This window comes from Diabrotica virgifera, chromosome 6 (assembly GCF_917563875.1).
Source record: "Diabrotica virgifera virgifera chromosome 6, PGI_DIABVI_V3a".
NCBI lineage: Eukaryota > Metazoa > Arthropoda > Insecta > Coleoptera > Chrysomelidae > Diabrotica > Diabrotica virgifera.
In genome coordinates, this window is record NC_065448.1 from 194,543,912 (window position 1) to 194,566,521 (window position 22,610).

The 22,610-nt window shown below is 32.0% G+C and overlaps 1 protein-coding gene across 1 annotated transcript in view; it reads left to right on the forward strand.

Moving 5' to 3' along the window:
- Positions 1 to 3: 3 nt before the first annotated feature.
- Positions 4 to 22,610, forward strand: part of LOC126886617 (eukaryotic translation initiation factor 2D) — a 29,602-nt gene continuing 6,995 nt past the window's right edge. Inside the window, exons 1-6 of the mRNA XM_050653607.1 lie at positions 4 to 169; positions 2,835 to 3,124; positions 9,601 to 10,253; positions 17,702 to 17,910; positions 17,965 to 18,054; positions 21,306 to 21,481. Coding sequence (XP_050509564.1) covers positions 114 to 169; positions 2,835 to 3,124; positions 9,601 to 10,253; positions 17,702 to 17,910; positions 17,965 to 18,054; positions 21,306 to 21,481 — 1,474 coding nt within the window. The 5' untranslated portion in view covers positions 4 to 113. The remainder of the gene's footprint in view (positions 170 to 2,834; positions 3,125 to 9,600; positions 10,254 to 17,701; positions 17,911 to 17,964; positions 18,055 to 21,305; positions 21,482 to 22,610) is intronic.

A 22,610-nucleotide genomic window follows, 5' to 3' on the forward strand; every position in this document is an offset into this window, starting at 1 on the left:
CAGTGACAGATGTCAAATTGAGTGATTTGAGGTTAGATCACTTTTAAGCTGTGAATACACAAAATTTAAATTGTTGGATGAAACTAAATTATAATAGCTAAAATTTAGCCACAATGTTTAAGAAGCCCATTAAAATTAAAAGCAATACACAAACAAAACGATCTGAAAGGTAATTTAATTCATTTTTTGTTTATATTGTTTTAATAGTAGTAATGTAAAATTTTCTAGCTTAATGGGTTAAAGATAGTTAATCATATTATTTAGTATCAATAAATTATTAAATTAACAATGAACGATAACCAATAACATGAAATTGCCACAAAAACAGCTTCAAAACAGAAGGGTAGTAAAATGTACTGAGCCATATTGCTGTACAGTAGAACCCCGATTATCCGTGTGCGGGTTATCCGGACTGCGGATTATCCGTGCTATGATTTTCTATTACTCAAATTGCGTAATCAAAATAGCGTTAACATAAATCACTCGACGGAAAATCTATATGCCCAGAGAGAGAGAGACATATAATGAAAGATTTATTTTTTCTGTTATCTTTTTATGGTAGATACATATGTATGTACATATATGGTAGGTATGTATATGTTTGTATTATAAGAAATAAATGTTCAGATTATCCGTGCCACGTCCGTTCCTGAGAAGCACAGATAATTGGGGTTCTACTGTACTTGTTTTTCTTAGGTTTTGTTTGTTACTTTCTACAGTTTTTGTTTTCTCCTCTCATGGCTCTAAAATACATTCCTTTACACATTGCTTTCCGATTTTTTAATTTTGTAATGGTATCCAGAACATATTACACTTTTGTTTTTTGATATTATGCAATTTTGGGCAATGTAGAAATGGAGTATACAGATTGAATATTTTTGAAAAATGGAATAATAAAAACATTTGCAATAAATATACTCTTTGCTTCCTTTATGTTGAAATTGGCTATGTTTATTTTGACTGATCTAACCCTCTATTATTAAAAAATCACCTCAATCGGATTTCTTTCAGGCTTTAGAAACATCAATAATTCTAATTCCCTCATATTCTGAACTTCACACACTTAGCAAAATTACCCTTAATGATTATACTGTAAAATACCCTAATCACCTACGAATATATACTATATGCTTCAAAGCAAAGTGATGGTGTGGGCGGTGCCTTCTATATATCATCACTAGATGTTAAAGAAAAATTTAAACTTAATTCCAATACATCAATATTTTTAGCAATAACCATAGCTATCATAAAAGCATGCCAATATGCCGAAAATAAAAATCTCAAACAAATAAACATATTATCCGACTCATTATCAGTTTTAAAAAGTTTCTCTAGTCAACTAGACGAAAATTCTGTTAACGTAAATCCCTACATCAAAGAATTAAAAATACTTTTATCTAATCTAACAACTATGCAGTGTAATATTTTATTCACATGCATAAAAGCTCATATTGGTCTTGAAAATAATGAAAAAGTAGATCAGTTGGCAAAAGACAGCATTTTCAGTGGTGAGGAAACATTGAATGATATTGGACTTGGAAGAATGTATAACCATAAGTAAAGCCAGACTACATGATAACTGGAATAACATTCAATGGAATTAATACTGTATAAATTGTCCGACAAGGTATACTCTTTTACATCCGAAAATCCTGACAGATTATTGGCAAAATAGTCAAATTTTTCAAGACACGATGTTGTTACTATCTCTTGACTAAAATTTGACCATGCTTGTTATCTCGCACATCTATATAAAATCAAAGTAATACAGTCAGATTTGTGCAGAAATTGCAATACAATAAGTGACTTGGATCATATATTTTTTGCATGTGACAAATATGTGACACAAATAAATCTATTGAATATGTAGCTATTGCAAGAAAACGTTTATCCCCATATAATCTGATGAACTTACTAGCTTTGAATAAACTGAACTGAACGACCCCTGGGTGCGAAAAAAGTTTTTTCCCTTTCCTACCCTTGATTGTTCGATTGGATTCGTAATAGTCTTGATGTATGGTAGGTTTGGTTAGGCATTGATTTTAAGAAGTGTTGCTGGCTAGATGGGCGCAGTTCCCAAAGGCCATAAAAGAAGAAAAAAAACCTCCATTTCTGCTCATAAGACTTTTTAGTGTTTAGATGTCACCTGTTTAAAATGCTTACTGTAGCATAGCATAGTTTCATGTTTTTTTATATTTCTTAAACCTGGGTATGCTTTTTTAACACGTCATTGCATGGGCCATTTACGTTTGTTATGCCAGTAATAAACATGCCATATTTATTACAGTACACGCCCATTAGCAATTTGCTGCGTTATACTAAAGCGGCTGAAAATTAACCAAACATTATTATATTGTGTAAATTCTATTTTTAAAAGTCTTCTAGTATTCCGAATTAGAATTCTATCGTGCTATGTATTAAGAGTATAAGTCAAAAATAATAGTTTTTCACTACGCCTCTTCGAAGTTTTTATTACCACTGCTGAAATAACTATTACAACTAAATATCAAAATGGTGATGAAATATGATTCATAATTGTAGTAATTAACTATTTTACTTTCTGTTTTGATAATACCTTATTAATTATAAAATTCAAAATATAGCAGGGTCCTGAAAAGTCTTTTTTATAACTTAAACTCTTAGTACCTAGCACATTAGAATTGATATTGTTGTTCTATTTTTTCCTTTGAATGTGTATATTGAATCCATGTGACATGTTTTGAGACTTTTTGGAACTGCAGCAAATGGCCATGGGTGCATGTAATGACGTGTTAATACAAACCCTCTGGTCAAATTTATTGTATAAGATTATATTAATAGATCATGTATTTTAGGAACAATTTTAGAGATTCAATACTAAAAGCGTTTCCGAACTTAACAGAAAATGATATTAATGAATTACTACCAAAAAAGGAACCTTTAAACATTTTAAAAGTAGTTACACATAACCAAACAATATTGAATGTGTATACAATTCAAAAACGGCCAATAGTATTTGAATATGAAGACAAACTCTTCCCCACAATATTTATGTTATGGAAATTTCCTAATATAATATATGCTTTTACAACACATCAACAAGTCATGAGCTTCATTACATCGGGTGCTGATCTTATGCTAGCAGGTTAGTTACATTTTTATTTTGTTTATAGTTTATATTACACTACATGTCAGAGAAAATGGGTCACCCATAAAATTTTGAAATTTTTTATATTGTTATGTTTTTCTTATTTATATCAAATTATCTAAATCTATTGCATATTGACTCAGTTACTCTTGTAGCACGTAACCCCAGATTAGTGTTGGAGAAAAATGAAAACAAGGAAAACTTTGAGAAAATAATAAATGTATTGAAAATTTCGATGTAGGTACCATTACAGTTACAGTAGTTATAACATTAATTGAATTATAGAGTCGAGAAAAGGCAAGTATCACTTGTTTCAATAATGTGTGTTGCCACCATGGTACTGGAAGATACTCATCATTCGATTTGGCAGAGAACTGATCACATTTTGGATGTTCCTTTGGGGAAAAGTGGTCCATTCCTCAATGAGAGTCATTCTAAGCTCTTCATCTTATATGCCTTTTGAGAAGGCTCCATATATGCTCAATAGGATTAAGGCCTGAAGCTTGAGAAGGCCAGTCCATTTTTGGAATATTAAGCTTTGTTTTTAAACTAAGAGGAGTAAACTAAAAAGACAGATTCACACCCAAGAATGTCACTAGAAATATCACCAAATACATCTTCTTTTTTGGTTGATCATATTGGCCTTTGAATGTAATCCATAAATATTATATTATACTAATACGTAGGTACTAATAATAGTAATTCTAGGTACTAATAAGTCACTAAAGAGGTCTAAAAACAACTGTTTTTTTTATATAAAAACAGACTAAAAATCTAAAAATTAAAGGACTAACTCAGAAAACACAAAAAATCGCTAAAAATGGCCTATGAAATGCTAATAGTGTCAAAATTTTATAAGTGTCATTAGTGTCAAAATTTGGTAACAGTGGAATAAACTTGTCCGAGGTTGGACCAATTACAAACAAGCTTTACGGCATGGGACATTTGAATTACTCCTCTTCGTTTAAAAACAGACTATAGTCTCTTCAAAATACTATGTTACCATCCTTGCCATGTGTGGTGTCGCATTATCTTGTGTTAGCAAAACAACATTGCCAATAAACCCAGCATATAGCATAACATGATGTTGTAGGATCTCTGTTACGTATTTGTGTGCTGCTAATGAGCCCCTCTCAATGAATATGAGATTCATGTGTGCCTCAAAAAATCACTGACCAAAACATTACTGAGATAGGTACCACCAAAAGCAATCTGGTGTAACTGAGTGCAGGCAGTATATCATTTTTTAGCCCATCTGTAGACTTGATTTTGACTGTCTTTACCATAAATTGATATTCTACAGTCATCTGTAAACAATACTTTTTTCCAATCACCTATTCTCCAATTGACATGCTCATGGACAAATGCAAGTCTGTGTTTTGTGTGAGCATCATGCTCTTTACTGGATTGCAAGCTGTTAAACCCTGTTCTCTTAACTTTCGTTGAATAGTAGAAATGCTGATTACTGGTCCTTGGGCTTGCTGAATGTGCTTTTGGAGCATTCTAGCAGTTTGCTTCTGGTTTCTCAATGCAGATATAGTGGGAATGTGATCTTCGCCTGCTGTTGTCTTCCTTTTTGTGCCTGTAATGTCACTATTGATGAGATCTGGTCTCAAGAAATTGTTGGTAAGTTCTCTAAACAGTTGAACAACTAACATTCAATTGTCTTGCGACATCTCTTTGGCTTGCTTCATTTTTCAGAAATGTAACAATCTGATCAGACTTCACTGTAAGGAAACCAGTGTATTACTAAGATATCTCAGAAACGCTTTAGAACACTACAATAGTTCACACACTTCTTAAAAATCATTAATTTTGCCAAGCTTCGTTGATTAGTAAATAGTGGTCTTTGAGAATTTTATGGTTTAATAGGTTTTACGAATTGGTTTATTCTCTTTACAGAATCAGTCTAGCTTCTCAGTACATGTGACAATTCATTTAATCTAATTAACATAAAACAAATTAAAAGAAAATGCAGACATAAAAAAATATAAAATTTTAAAAAATTTTGTGGGTGCCCCTTTTTCTCTGACACGCAGTTTAGTTATAGTACTGTTCATCAGTTAGTTTGTATCACTCATCAGACAAACTGTCCATTTTTCGAGTAGGGACATGTGTTCCATTAAAGTGTATCATCATAATTTTATATTTTATTACTATTACCATGTAATTTAGGTTTTTATAAACAAAAATGTAGCGTGTTTTAACTACTATCAAGATGTTTCACTGATGTTGGATCCCACTGGATCGAAAATGATTTGAAGTTTTATAATCAATTTGGATGATTTAAAAATTTAAAATAATTTAATATAGTTTTTTAAGTTTTTTTTTAAAGTTTTTAATTTAAGTTTTTTACTTAATGGTCTTCTTCTTCTTTACGTGCCATCTGCGCGACGAAGGTTGGTAATCATCATTGCTATTCTTACTTTTGACACTACAGCCCGAAAGAGTTGCATCCACTTGAGCTGCATCCAAACCATTCTCTGAGATTTCTCAGCAAGGACATTTTTCTCCTACATATGCTGCGCCTTCCTTGAATCTTTCCCTGCATAATTAAATTTAGGAGTTTATATCTGTCACCATGTGTTATATGACCCAAGTATTGGAGTTTTCTTATTTTGATGGAATCCAGTATCTCTCTGCTGTTCTGTATTCTTGATGGTTCCTCATTAGTTATTATGTCTGTCCAGGAGATTCTCAGCTATCTTCGATATGTCCACATTTCAAATGCTTCCAATCTATTGAGACATTGTTTATTAAGAGTCCATGTCTCCACACCATACAAAAGAACAGAAAATACATAACATGGACTCGCTTTCTAAGATTTAGGCTGAGGTCTCTACTGCATAATATTTGTTTCATATTAGTGAATGCACTTCTAGCCTTTTATATTCTAATTCTGATTTCTTTGGTATAATCGTTTGTTTTATTAATGTTTGCCCCTAAATAGTTATAATTCTGAACTCGTTTTATCGTCTTATTATTTACGTGTAGATTGATGTTTCTAATATTTTTCTTTGATATAACCATGAATTTTGTTTTCTTTACGTTTAGTGACAGACCAAATTCTTCACTCGTTGCAACAACCTTACCTAAAATTCTTTGTAGATCTGTAATAGTTTCTGCTATTGGTATTGTGTCATCAGCGTATCTAATTTCACATATGGGTAGGCCATTTATTTTTATGCCTGCTACTTCATCTTCTAATGCTTTTTTGCATATTTCTTCTGAGTATGCATTAAACAGTGATGGCGACAAGACACAGTCCTGTCTAACGCCTCTTTTGATTTTTATTTTATTGGTGTTTAAATTATTTATTCTTATGACAGCTTCTTGTTTATATTTATTATTCTTATATCCCGTGTGTCGATGTTCTTTGTTCTCAGTAGTTTTATTAACGGATTATGTTTCACCGTATCGAATGCCTTATTATAATCTAGGAAGCAGACATAGATGTCCTGGTTTACATCTAAACATCTCTGTATTAGCACATTTACTGCAAATAATGCTTCTCTGGTTCCTTGAGCATTTCTAAATCCGAACTGAGTTTGTCCAATGTCTTTTTCTAACTTTTTATATATTCTATGATGAATAATCTTTAGTAATACTTTGAGTATGTGGCACACTAGACTGATGGTACGGTATTCGCAACATTGTCTGGCGTTTCTCTTTTTCGGTATACAGTGGAACCTCGATTATCCGTCTCTCTGTTAACCGTCACCTCTGTTAACCGTCAGGGTCCATACATAAGTTATATTGTATACATAAGTAAACATTTAGTCATCAATTCATTTTGTTTGAGCATTGCGATAAGCCAAACGAAATTCGTTGAAATGTACACGTGCAACTATGCCACCACCGCATTTTTTTATGTAAATAATTTTTGTTCTTATTCGAGGCTCTGGATTAAATTTCAATTTAAATAGGTAATTATAAATGATATTACCATGCTTTTAGAGTTCTATTTTTAGAATCGCAAGCCGAAAACAAAATGCACAGCACAATAATTATTATTAGTCAATATCTGTGTGTCACCATAATTCAGTGTGTCATGGTAACACTATAAATATTTATTTTTTTAATGTTCTGTTAACCGTCTCCTCGATTATCCGTCATACCCTTGGTCCGGTACCCTGGCGGATAATGAGGTTCCACTGTAGTCACGAATGTTGAGAGAAGCCATTCTTTAGGTAATATACCTGTTCTGTATATGATATTAAATAATTCGACAATTACATGTATATTGCAGTCGGCTATAAGTTGCAATATTTCTGTCAGTATTTCGTCCGGTCCTACAGCTTTCCCAGTTTTCATTTGTTTAATGGTGTGTTTTACTTCACTTTCTGTTATTTCTGGCCTAGTCTCTTCAAAGAAATATTCATTATCTATTGTGTCTCGTTTGTCGTTAAACAGCTGTTCTATATAGTTTGTCCATACCATCAATTTGTTTTCTGTATCCATTACTATGTCTCCCTTTTCATCAACTAGTAACTAGTATATTTTGTTTGTATTCTGGTTTTCTAGTTAATTCTTTTATTTTCCTGTGTAAATTAAAGCTGTCATGTTTATGTTGTAGCGTTTATCTCATCACATTTTTCTTTTAACCAATTTTTTTTGCTATGCGAATTTGTCGCCGTACTTAATTGTAAGTTTGTTTAAATTATGGTATACAACCAACCACTGGGATTTTCTCTTTTAATTTTTAGAGATATTTTTCCATTAACACGTTTCGATGATGGTGATGACATTTGACTAGAATATTCGGATCTTTGTTCTTGTAGTGTATTCGCCACACCTCCAAACAGGGTTGAACATGCTGAATGCTTGTTGAGCTTTTTGTATTTCGTACGAATATCGTCTTCTGTAACTCCGTTTTTTGTTAAAACACTTCCAAGATACGTAAAGTTTTCCACATTTTCATTCTGCATGTTGTCGATAGTAAATAGCGTGTTGTTCCTTGCATTTAATCTCATGGATTTGGTGTTACTAAATATTGATTTTCAAACCTATTTTATTGGCTTCAGTGGAAATTGTTTCCAATTGGTCAGCCACATCTTGGGACCTTTGTTCTAAGAGGCAGATATCGTCGGCATATTCTAGATCGCTTAGGCGTGTGGTTAACTTTCATTGTATCCCTCTTGTGTCGGAGTCTAGTTTGGAGAGAACATAATCTATGGCTATGTTAAAAAGAAACGGAGAAAGCACGCATCCCTGTCTGACTCCAGTAAGTACGTTCAATTCGTCACTGTTGATCCCATTGTGTGTCACGCTGCATTTCGCTTCCGTGTACAGTGACTTTATAATGGAAATTATTTCATGCGGGATGTTTCTTAGCTCTCAAATTTTCCATATAGCAGCATGAGATAAGGTGTCAAAGGCACGCTCGAAATCAACAAAAACCTTGTAGAGGGGTGTGTTCCATTCAACCGATTGTTCTATTATTAGCCTCACGGTATTAATGTGGCCTATGCAGGAGGATTCTGTTCTAAAACCTGCTTGATTAGCTCGAAGTTCAACCTTGTTTGTTAATTTTTTAAGTATGATGGTTGTGAAAATTTTATTTATGACGGTAAGCAAGGTTATTCCTCTCCAATTTTTGCACAGTGTGGGGTTGCCCTTTTTTGGAAGCTTAATAATGTTACCTTTTTTCCAGCTCACTGGAATACGGTTTGTTTCCCACAGCTCTCCAGATTATGGGGAGCAAAAGTTCAGCGGTTAGATGCGGATCAGTTTTAAGTAATTCGGCGGCAATGTTATCGATTCCCGGGGAACTGTTATTTTTCAAAGATTTGATAGTTGTTATTATCCGTTTTGGAAGGGGACTCGCAAGATATATGCCAGCCTATATTTTGCCGGTTTTCGACAATTTCACAATTTCATCTGCGTTATCCCTGGGTATGCCTAGCATCTCCTGATGGGTGATTCAAATTCAAAAAACGAAAAATTTTCAAATCGATTTTCCTAGAAAACGGTGTATTCTATCGACTTAAAACAAGAGTACCTTTTAGCACTATAATACTATAATACCTGACAAGTTAATAATCCAGTGTCAAAAGTGCTTAAAAGTTAAAGACCGGTACTAGAAATTCGCAATTGATGGACTCAATTTATTTTTGGAAGATAAATATGCGTACCAGTTTTCGTTCTTCTACATAGAAGCGTTCTGGAGGTATTAAAAAAAAACAATTACAAGACGTCATTTTTAAAGAGCTCTATCTCCCTTAGCGATGGATGTTCGGACTAGGTGAATTGGGTTAAATTATCTTAAAATTATCTGAGGAATCTCCGGTCTTCATTTTTTGTCAGGAGAGTTTGTGGATACCATGTATAAAGTTGATATTGATGAGTTTATAACTAGATATATTTATAGTTATATACAGTTTTTTTGATATTGATATACAGTCTTAAACATATTTCATTGATAGAAATTTTTTTTTTAAATTGAAATGATAATAATGAATATCTGTTTTCAGGCGTTGTAACCCCACATCCCAGTACTAATTTGCCGAAATATGGAAATGTTCTAGAGAATGAAGTAGTTTATGTAAATTTATCTAACAATAGGGCAGCTGTAGCAGTTGGTGTGGCAAGTCAAAGTTCTGGAGCCATGAATTTAGCAAATTGTAGAGGAAAATGTGTAAATATATATCATTTTTATGGCGACCATCTTTGTACTGTTGAAGGTTTGCCTAATTTACCAATAGCAACACTTGGTTCTCCTACATGGCTTCGGATGGATAGTTATGATAATGATTTCCCAGCTCTGGGTGGCCCAACAAAAACCAAATCTGATATTTTAGATAAAAATAAATGTGAAAATGAAGACATTCCAGATACACCAGAAACAGAAACAGTTGCTGAGGAAATAATTGAAAGAAGTGATGAGGATAACGAAGTTAATGATTTAGAAACAGAATCAACCCAAGATAGTTCGGAAAATATGGATGATCTTTTAATTTTCTGCTTTTTAGGCGCTATCAAATATTCAAAGACACTAAAATTGCCTGTACTTACTTCAAACTTTTTTAAATTAGACATGCTTCCAATTTGCCCCCCTACTAAAAATTTGGATATTAAAAAGACTTCATTCAAGAAGTTAAAACCATTTCTAAAGAAAATGTCTGAGGTAATACTTTTTATATACTTAAGGGGATGGGTACAAAGCTTCGGCTCCAATGCCATTTAAATAGGATTCATTTTTTTCGAATCCTGAGAAAACTAATAGACAATTTTTGAAAGATTTAAACGCAGAATGAAAGATTACGTTCTTACCGAGGGGTGAAAAACTAAGAGAAAATGTAGTGTGATTTTTAATTTCAAATATCTCATTCAAAAGAAACTTTTAATTTATTCTAAGGGACTTTCGGCCCTCGATAATAATTTAGTCTTTCATTCTGCGTTTAAATTGTTTAAAAATATTTATTAGTTTTTTCAGGATTCCAAAAAACAATGGACTCCATGTCCGTGGTGATATTTTCCAAATCGAACATTCGCTATATTTGTCATACAACACACTGAGTCGAATAGAATATGGTGACAAGACAGTCACACTTTTAAATATTTGACATGACCTCGGGGATATTTTGAGTTATTGATTAAGGGGATGGGTACAAACTCTCGGCTTCAATGCTGTTTATATGGGATTAATTTTTTCGAATCCTGAAAAAACAAATAAGTATTTTTGAAAAATTTAAACGCAGAATGAAAGATTACGTTATTACCGAGGGCCGAAAGTCCCTGAAAACTTCTATGTTTATTCTAATAAGTTACAGGGGTGGAGAAAATTTAGTGTGCTTTTTAATTTCAAATATCTCATTCAAAAGAAACTTTTTATTCATTCTAAGGGACCTTCGGCCCTCGGTAATAAAGTAATCTTTCATTCTGCGGTTAAATTTTTCAAAAATACTTATTAGTCTTCTCAGGATTGGAAAAAATGATTACATTTAAAATACATTGAAAATTTTGACAGGCGTCAAAATTTTGCATTTTGTTCCTTTCCCCTTAAATAATATTTATATATAATGTATTTGATAAATAATTGATTTAAGACTTCAACTTAATAAAAAGTTATTTATTGTTTATTATTTATGAAAGATCCAAGCAGAGAATACGCCAAGATATATTCTGTGATCCAAGTATTTTGTTAAAGATGTTCAAAATTGTAAGCGTTCCATAATAACAATATATTATTTAAAAATCACTTTATCACTTTTCCTCTTTTCTCGATTGAATATTAGTTTTTGTTGTACAGTATATAAATTATTACAGTCACTAAATACATAGTTAGTGAAAAAATTATCAGTAGTAATTGCACAAGAGCTCTAAAATTCTATATTAATTTTAGAGTTCGAGTGCAATTTTTTGCGATTATTTCATGAATAAAACTGTTCAGAACCAAAATTTTATTGTAATTTATTTATGTAAGTACAAATTAGTACAATTAAACACAAAGTTTTTATAAATATTTGACGATTGAAAGTCATCACTTTTATAATATTGTCATTAATGTCACTGAAGGTATTTTTTCGTAGCAACGAAGGGCATCTGACGTAATATACTTAACGACGGGCAATTATCAAAAATTATTGATTTAATTCAGATTTCTGTAGCTTTCTATTGGTCAGAATCTCCTATGAATGAAATAATCAGTAGTAATTGCACAAGAGCTCTAAAATTCTATATTAATTTTAGAGATCGAGTGCAATTTGTTGCGATTATTTCATGAATAAAACTGTTGAAAATTAAAATTTTATTGTAATTTATTTATGTAAGTACAAATTAGTACAATTAAACAAACAGTTGTTATAAATATTAATTTGACGGTTGAAAGTCATCACTTTTATAATTTTTAAAACATTAATTGTCATTAATGTTACTGAATGTATTTTTTCGTAGCAACGAAGGGCATCTGACGTAATATACTTGACGACGGGAAATTATCAAAAATTATCGATTTAATTTAGATTTCTGTAGCTTTCTATTGGTCAGAATCTCCTATGAATGAAATAATCATATTAATTAACTCAATTAATAATTTAAGCAATTATACAATAACAGTTATCCAAGAACATTCAAAGGCCATCTCTTTAAAGTTAATGATGACATTGTCACACATTGTCAAGTAATGTTTACATGTCCATACCAGTGAGAATTTTACTACACGTAATTTGCCGTGTAAAGACAGAAAAAGTAGGGATAGCCGTAAAATATTTACGCCTATACTCTTAAGTAATACATAACAGAAAATATTTTCTTCCCGATTTAATCTTACTTTTATCAATTAATTTGCCCTTTAGTTAAATTAGCGATTTCACTAAACTAAATGACTATGAATATTTGCATGACTATGATTTTAGAATTCTTTCAATTTTTCATAGATGCTTTATTAAATAATTAACAAGAATTTTTTTTATTAAGTCACACTATATAGCAATCAAAACACAAGTAAGGTTCTATAAGCTAATTTGCTGGCTGCGGATCAAAGGCCCCTACTGGCTTAATGAGGTCTTCTCCAGTGACAAGACCACTTTAAACTGTTTCTCAGGTCAGCTGTTCAATTCCTTTTGAGTCTTCTATTGGCATGATGTTCTATTAGGGGGTACTGTGTGTATTAGGGTGTATTACGGGGTAAGTAGGGGATTGCTGTGTGATTCCAGTCCTTCATGGTGCTTCATACTATATTTAGTGATCACATCTTCATGAAGCATTAGGTTTGACACATATCTACCAGGGTGCATTAGTTATCGTTCGCAGTATTTTCGATTGGCTTCTTTGAATTATGGTTGTATTTGACTTGCTCGCACATTCCCAAAGTTGGATTCTATACGTCCAGGTAGGTTTTATGATAGCTTTGTAGACAAGGATTTTATTTTCTAGGATCAATCTTGATTTTCTACCGACTAGCCAATTTATGTCTTTCATTTTTAAGTCAATTTGTTTCCGCTTCTTAAGAATATGTTCTTTCCAATTGAGTTTTGAGTCAAGATGTATTCCTAGATATTTGGTGCTAGAGGATTGAGGAAGTTGGATAATGTTAAGTGAAACTGGGGGACACTGGTCTCTTCTCAAGGTAAAAGTCATATGGACTGATTTTGTTCCATTCATTTTAATTCTCCACTTGTTTGACCACGTCTCGATTTCATTCTGTTGTTCATGTAGAATGTTTTTTTTTATTTATAATTGGCTTTGGCATAAACCAATTAGCCAGACTTATTTTTTATTTATGAAATATAAAATGAGCATTTTTTTTATCCAATATAAATAAATTGATTGTTCAAATTCTCACGCCCTAGGATAAAAATGTTATTATGTTAGTAAAATGGTTTCTGTTTAGTGCATTTTTTTATATGTATATTTTTTATTTTTTTAAATTAAATTTTTTTGTTTTTTTATGCTTTATTTGTGTAGTCTTTTGTTTAGTTTTAATTCCTTTTTTTTTCATTGTTTTTTTTTTGTTTTTTTTATTTGTTTATCATATTTTACTTTTTTTTGAACTTTTTTTATATTTTTTCTATGTTAATTTTTTCGTGAACACACTTACAATAATATTTTGTATCGCAGAATTGCTTACAATGGTGTTAGTTTTTTACAATTTCATTTTGCAACGAATTATATGATTATACAAACATTGATATAAGTTAATATTATTACTAAAAATTATACAATTTAGACTGGTTGGCAAACAGAATTTGAGATTTACCATATCTTCGAAAAATTATTCAATGCTCTTCTTATTTCTTGAACATTCTAGGATTACATGGTTCATATCACCAACTTCTCCGCATAGACAATATGGGTTTTCATCCAGTCCTATTTTATATTTGTACAAAGGAGTCATAGCATGATTAGATCTTATTCTGTTTATTGTAACAATGAAGTTTCGTTTTGTTAATCCATGAAACCAGCTTTTCGATGGTATGTTATTTTGGTGGCCGACATAGTTAAGTCTGTGACTGATGAATTATATTCTTGCTGCCACAATTGTTTTAAATGTGAAGTAAACTTGGAGGTAAGATCTGTAGATGGAACAATATTGGTGGTTAGATCGTATCCTGTGTCAGTGGCTGATTTGGCTAGTGTATCCACTACATCATTACCTTTTATTCCTGAGTGTCCTTTAATCCACACTACAGTTATTGTTTTCCTTTGTTTTGTTGCTTTAAAGTGCAGTTTTAACATTTCTGCCTCTATGTTAGTAAGGTTTTTCGATGATTTTAGGTTTGTTATTCGGTCAACTGCACTTTTACTGTCAGTGAATATAACATGATTCTGTGTGTTTCTGGACTGGACGTATCTAAATGTTTTTGCTGTGGCAATTGTTTCAGCGGTATATATGGAACACTCATCTGGTAGCTTGAACTTGTAATATTGGGAAGAGTTTGCATCATAAAAAGCACAGCCTACTTTTCCATTCAACTTGGATCCGTCAGTATATATGTATTGGTGTTCAGGCCATCTTCCATTAATGGTTTCTAGAAAGTTTTCTTTTGGGTCCAGGTAGTATGTTTTTATATGTTTTCAAAAGAAAACATGGGGAGGTTCGGTGTAGATAGGTATAGTTTTATTGATTGACAGGGAGTTAGAGATTTGTGCCATTGTGCTATAGCTGTTTACTAGGAGTGGAGTAGCTTTTGAGTGCCAATATGGATGGGTGAGTACTAGGACAGTGAGGTCGTGAATGTTACGAAGATAGCTGGCTTCTTTGGATATGGCTTTAGCCATAAATTTATGACTAATTAGCTGCCTTCTGAAAGATAGTGGAGGTTCTACAGATTCTACTTCTATAATATTTATTGGGGTAGATTTAAGATAACCAAGACGTATTCTCAAACTTGTGTTTTTCTGGGTCTCTATTTTGTTTCGGTGAGTATGTGCTGCTGTTCTATATAGGTGACTGCCATAGTCTAATATACTTCTAACCATTGTTTTATAGAACAGTAAAGCGGTATTTGGATCTGTTCCCCATTTGGTGTGGCAGAATGCTCTCAAAATATTCATAGCGTTCTCGGTTTTTTTATTGCATGGTGGATAGTATCTTTCCACAGTAATTTTCTGTCTAAATAGAGTCCAAGGTATTTAACACAATTTTTGATTGGAAGAAGATATGGTCCCAGTTAAAACTGTACTTGAGTTATGTCCCTTTTTTAGTAAAAATACACACTTCAGATTTTTTTTTCAGAAATAATTAAGTTGTTTGAATCTAACCAGTGCTTAACTGACCATAGGTTTGTGTTTAAAATGTTCTGACAATTTGAAATAGTAGTACCGTTGGTGTAGATAACAATATCATCAGCAAACTGTATCATATTCACGTTATTTAAATTTACTTCGAAGTCCATTGTATATAGTATAAAAAGTAACGCGCTGAGTATGCTGCCTTGAGGGAGTCCTAAATTCGATGTTCGGGATCCTTGAAGATTTTGGTTTAATTTTAGTGAAAGTCGTCTATCGGAGTATAGTGAAATTAAAAATGAACATATTTGATGAGGTATTCCTATTAATCTCAGCTTATGGTACAAAATTTTTAAATTTACGTTATCAAAAGCCGAGGAAAGGTCAATAAAAGTAGAAAGTAGAAAAGTAGAACATGTAGAATGTTGGATGCTGTTATTTAATTTTCTTCGGCTGCAAGGATGACAGTATCATCTGCAAATGTACCAGTGATGGTTTTATTACTGGAGGGAACCTTGTCAAAGGCTTGACTAACATCAAGAAAGGCAGCTGTGCAGTACTGTTTTCTTTCCATTGCAGAATTTATGGTGTGTACTATTCTATGAACCTGCTGTATCGTTGAGTGTTCTTTTCGAAAGCCAACTTGGTGGTTGGGTATCCGTTAATTTTTTCTAGCAGTAACCTTTCAAGTATTTTGGATACAATAATAATTGGTAGTAGGCTTATTGGTCTATATGATAAAACCTCGTTTGGATTTTTTCCTGCTTTTGGGATTAGTATTAGTTCAGCTGTTTTAAAGAGCTTTGGTCAGTAGTTTGAGCGTAAAATGGCGTTGAAGATGAGAGTAATCAGTGTGATTCCTTTATCTGGTAGTTCCTTTATCATCTTGGGTGATATTTTGTCCAGCCCAGGAGCTTTTCTAATGTTAAAATATTGAATTTCTTGTTGAACTTCGTTTTTGGTTAGTTGTCTGATTACAGGTATGTTCGCTGGAATGTTATTTATGTCTTTTTCAATTTCAATGTCTGAAGCTTCGTTGTTGGGAGTAAATACGTGAGCTAGGTGATTGGCAAATAGCATTGTTTTTTCCTCATTACTTCTGGCCCAAACAACAATTTGAATTAAAAATTATTATTGCAAAGAAAATAAATCAGACACTAAGCATCAAAATTAACGCACCACCTTAAAATGGGACATTTTTGATGTCTCGTATTTCCTGAACCTGTTGTCCGATTTTAGTGATTTTTTTCAAGAATATTGATGTAATAATATTATTGCTAAAGAGGTAAGTATCATTGTATACCGGGTGTAAGAATGATAGTGTGTTTTTTCCTCAAAGTTTGGAACTGCCTGTGGAATATTCAAGCGTATATAAAATATTGAAATTACAACTCAACTGTGGCCTTAGGCTTTCTTAACATTTTGCTTTTTGATTCATTCGCTTATGTTGGATAATAAAAAGTTAGGTACTTGGTACTTTAACAACTAGCAATGTTATTTGTCAATACAGGGTGTTTCTAAATAAGTGCGACAAACTTTAAAGGGTAATTCTGCATGAAAAAATAATGACTGTTTGCTTTATAAACATATATCCGCAAATGCTTTGTTTCCGAGATACGGGATGTTAAATTTTTTCTTACAAACTGACGATTTATTTATTGCTCTAAAACTAGTTGAGATATGCAAATGAAATTTGCTAGGTTTTAAGAAGTAGTTATAGAGCATTTTTTGACATACAATTAAGAATGTTATATTCACCATTGGCGTGCATACGGGTATAAACAGTTTAGATACATCCCGTATGCACGCCAATGGTGAATATAAAATTCTTAATTATATGTCAAAAATGCGCAATAACTAGGTACCTCTTAAAACCTACCAAATTTCATTTGCATATCTCAACCGGTTTTAAAACAATAAATAAATCGTCAGTTTGTAAGAAAAAATTCAACATCCCTTATCTCGGAAACGAAGCATTTGTGGACATATGTTTATAAAGCAAACAGTCATTATTTTTACATGTCGAATGAATCAAAACGCAAATGTTAAGAAAGCCTAAGGCTACAGTTGAGTTTTAATTTCAATATTTTATATACGCTAGAATATTCCACAGGTTGTTTCAAACTTTGAGGAAAAATACACTATCATTGTTAAACTCGGTATACAATGACACTTACATATTTAGCAATAATATTATTACATCGATATTCTTGAAGAATAAAGCTATAATATTCCAGAAAAATCACTAAGATAAGACAACAGGTTTAGGAAATACGAGACATCAAAAATGTCCCGTTTTTGAGGTGGTGCGTTAATTTTGATGCTTAGTGTATTATATTCATTTATGAGTTAATATTCCACCAAAGCGCTAATTTACGTTTATTTGATTTACCAATCTTTTAGGAAGGTCTGGTTACTATAAAAGAAGTAAAAACTGGTGTTGAAACCATCACTGCCGTAAATAAAGATCATCCGAAGTATCAAGCATTTTATTTGACGCCCGAAGAAAGGCCCAAAAAGGACACAAATGAGACTGAAAATGTGCCTTCGACCAATGTTATTGAATCCTTTGTTATCACTGACTCTGTTGTACCTATATTTGATGGTCACAGGTAGTATTTACTTCTAAAACAGTGTCTTAAATACTAATTTTAATCCGTTTTTAGAAAAGGAGATACTGTACAACTCATAGATGTAAGAAAGTATATTTCAAAATATGTCAAAGAGAATAATTTACAAGATGCCGAAAATGAAAAGTAAGTAAGTACATATAAATAATTTTATCTATTCTATCTCATATTATGTATAAGTTTTTAGTTTGTGTAAACTGTCATTATAGATAGCAGTGAGTGAAGGATTTAAAGTGTGCGTGAAGTAACAATAAATGGGATTTACTTTTTCGCACTGTTCTTTGGCACACTTTCATATACATAATCAAATAAACTTTCGCGTTGTCATGGTGATGACATGTAAGCAATAAATTACAACAAAAGTTTTGACAGTTTTGTGGTTTGAAAGAAGTTAGAGTTCTAAATGTCAAAGTTCTAAAAATTGTAGAATATAAATCAATTCCAGTGACGAAGAGTTACAGTTTTTTTATTTGTTTATCGTAGATAAAATATTGTATGAAACTGTGCGTGAAGTACTTTTTGCGAACTGTTTCATAAATAACTATTTTTGAAGTTATACTTCTTTAGGGACGAGGGTGAATTTTTACATTCCCCGGCGCATGCGCACACCGACAGTATATTAGTCAATTATCGTTATATATGACAGTATATTTAGTCGCTCAAACCTTATACGGGATCGTATTGGATGTTAAAATCATCTGTCAATAATTGTTGGAGATTATGGATCAACAAATGTTGTGTATATTAGTTTTTATTGTTGTGTTGGCAGAGAAAAAGCAAGTTTATAATTGTAGTGACTTTTTAAATAGTTTTTAAAAGCGACAGGTACGTAATAATTGTAAATGTTTCAGTATCCTAATAAAAATTACATAGGTACACTTCGCGTCATATAAAACTTGTACACTTTTTTTCCCAATGTAAACCTGTGTTCAGACTGACAAATATTGTTCGTGAATCACTTCGTTGTTGCCATCACAGATAACGGAATTGCACTAAATCTAAATACAAAAAAAATAACGTTTAAAATGTATATTTCGAATTGTAATACATATTTAAATTCCACACTTGTTCACTGTAAAAGTTATTCATTTTGTATTAATTTCAAATTAAATTTTTAATTTTTCTAGTGTGTTTTATTTATTCTACACAACTTAAAGTCATGTCAAGATTTATTATCTATCACTATTTTTGAATTGAAATATTTTCATAAATTATAATAAAACACGAATCAATGTATGGATACTTAATTCAGATGACGGAAAATTACAATTGTTTTAGTTTTTAGTATATTAAAAAATGCGGTCTGTCACACAGCCCCGTTTTTACCTAGTTTGATATAATATTTTCGTTGAACTGGCAACGTTGCCCTAGAAATTAGAATGACACTTGTGACAAGATCAACTTACACAACTTGAAAAACACGATTTTCGGTTATAAGAGTTGTACCAGTTTTTTTTGACGCGAAGTGTACTTACCTATTTGGAAAATTTAAAATGAACCTATCAAAATAGCATGTAATGCTTTGATTTACATAATTTGATTACCATCAAAATTTCTGTCAATATTTACCTAATATATTGTTTTCTTACTCTATGTTTTGTTATTTTAATATTCTACAAAAATCAAAATAGTTTTGTTAAATTCAGAACTGTCAAAAGTTTAAACCGTTTAGTTCGTCGATCTTCCCTCATGATGCAGGTATCTCCGTGGGTAGAAGTTTAAGATGAATGAATTCCAATACTAACTGCGCAAACATAAGCGGGTTCGAACCCCAATAGAAACTTTTATTATTTTTTTTTATACATTTTATGATTGTAAGTATATTTCTTATATTTTTTTTTTCAGAAAATACGTATTTAGTTAAAATTTTTTCCGACAATTATTGTTCAGAAATCATTTGTGGCATTTTTCAATGTGTTTTGTGTGTGTTTTATTCTTTTATTTTTTAAATTTTTGTTACTGTTTTAATAAAAAATTTTGAAAAGTAGTGAGTATTAAAATTAGTTTAATATTTAAATAAAATATAAATAAACTGTTTAAAGTATATTAATTTCGTTGAAATCATATAATAGAAGTATAACTTCTTACGTGCGTACAAAGTACACACACATTCTTTTTTTTTAATACATATTTTAATTTACAATCTGAGGTATCTGTTAAATACATGAGGGAGAGGTTGGCCCTAGTTTCTCCAATAGTCTTGCAAATCTGGGAGGAGCGTTTATCACTCTTGCTTCATTATTTGGATGACTTCTCAGTTCATCAAGGTAGTTCTTTGTGATTCTTCAAATTTCTTCCTCTACCAAAGATGTAGCTGAGTCCTTGTATAGGGTTTTATTGATTCCTCAATATTTTTGATTGGACTCTTTGTATTATCTTGGTGGGTTCTTCTTTTTTTTGGCGGGGTATGTCCTTGACAATTTACCCAGTTAACTCGTGCTAGACACTTTTTGTCTTGACTCAGGGGTGACCGGTTATAATTGCGCTGAGTTTTCTTTTTTAATCACTTAGAATGTACAAACAATAATTCTGGGGTGAGAATATTTTTGCCTGTCTTAACGGGGGGTACCATTTAATTTATATATCCCGTCCAAAAGTGGAAAGTTTGATATGCTACTGTCGACGCATGTATCACTGAAAATTGACGGCATCATAATGCTCTCATACGTTTCTTTTAGGTTCTACTATTTAAGTTATAGACTCCTATGATGCCTAAAATGATTAGCAAATTTTACCTATCCCGCCTCTTAGTCTATTATACACCAATAATACCGGGTGGACCAAAAGTCACTTAACGCTATCAAAAAAAGTCACGCGCAAGTTTGCGGCGTCTCCAAGAAAATATATCATGCTCTGTGAAGGACCTTGCAAATAATCTACAGTTACAAGGTATTCGATATTTTTAGCAAGACGGTGCACCGCCTCATTACGGATTGCAAGTTCGTGAGTTTCTAAATGACCAGTTTAGTGATTGGATAAGAGAGATAGAGAGGATAGAGAAGAGACACAATTGAATGGCCCGCGCGTTCGCCAGATTTGACGCCCTGTGGGGAGTACTTTGATAAATTAGATAAAGTTTTTGCCAATTTGAAGTTCTCTGTGCCAACTTGGAAGTCTGTAGAAAGACTTGTTTCACTTTGTATAAGCATTACCAAAAATGTATTGATGAAGGTGGCTTGCATTTTGAACATAAAATGTAAAGCATTCACTTCTTTGTACCTACTTATTTACAATAAACAATAAACGTCTTTTTTACTTCAGTTATTTTTGCTTTTATTAGTATACAAAATGGTTAACTGACTTTTGGTCCACCCGGTATATTCTAATCATTTTTCTGGAAATTTATTTTTTGTATCACCACTAAAATTTCGTTTCAGGCTCATAAAACCTAAGGAGGCACTGGCACGGATATGCAAGACCGAACACTCTGTAGCATGGGAAGAAGTAATTGAAAAAGTGTGTGCTGCAATGAAAAATGCGTATAAAGTAAAATCTGGAGTGGAAGAAATTCAGGGGAAAGGAAAAGTATCTCCTATAATGCTGTCTGTTTCAGGTAAGATATTGTATTTAAACAGAAAATATCCCAAAGATATATGTAGTTAAATCATGTTAAATGTATTTTTTTTCTATTCTCATACTATAATATACTCCGTCTAATTTACTTACCGTTGCACGTCATCCGCGTCATAGCCCGAGACGTCACATGATACCAACACGAAATATTTAGGAGGTAGGTGTGTTCTTTTTTAGAATCACTTTTGCCGAGTACACTGGCGTTACAGCCACTAGGCATATTCTATTATATACGCGTAGAAATAATTTTTAAACATTTCTATTAATGTTAACTTAAAGAAATACACAATAATATGTTTGTTTCATTTAATTTGTATAACTGGCTTATAAAGCGTTTTTATGAAGCACATTTGTTCGGAATACACTGTAACTATAATCGAACGAAGGTGATATTTTGGCATAAATTGGTAACATTTATTTGACAGTTGCGGTGATGACACTTCATATTTGTTTATATTGACTCTAATCTTGACTATAAATATTTGTTTCATTATATTTACTGTTTTTATTATGTACTTTAACGTAAGATTATAACTTAATTCTTGTTTTCTAGTTCTAAAGTTTTTATTTATTTACATTTAATGTTAATTTGTTTTCTGTATTGAAATAGTTGTATTGACTTCCGCAAAAATTGTGTGATGTATTTGATTTAAAATGAATTCAAGAATTTTTTGTAATTGGGCAACAATGTCAACTTAGATCTCTAACGTAAATAATGACGTGCAACGGTAAGTAAATTAGACGGACTGTATATCAATATTATGATTTCACCTACCTGCATCATAATGAACTTCATTATGATACAGATTTTCATTACGATACAGATTTTTAATCAATAGAATCGCGATATGGCATTCGCAATGAAGGTGGCACATGCGCAATGACCAATGGCGAGTCAACGTATTTTAAATACAGAGGGTGACAAAGTGTTGTGTTTTCGAGGCATAAACTGCAGTAGGTTCACCTAAACTACAGGGAACTTTTCTGGAACAACCGATCTCAAAGTCGAAAAATGTTTGACTTTCTTGTATTTTTACGTGCATTTTTAATACACTTGAGTCCACGAATCTTTACCCGCGCGTCATTAATACCTGTCGAGATAAAATACA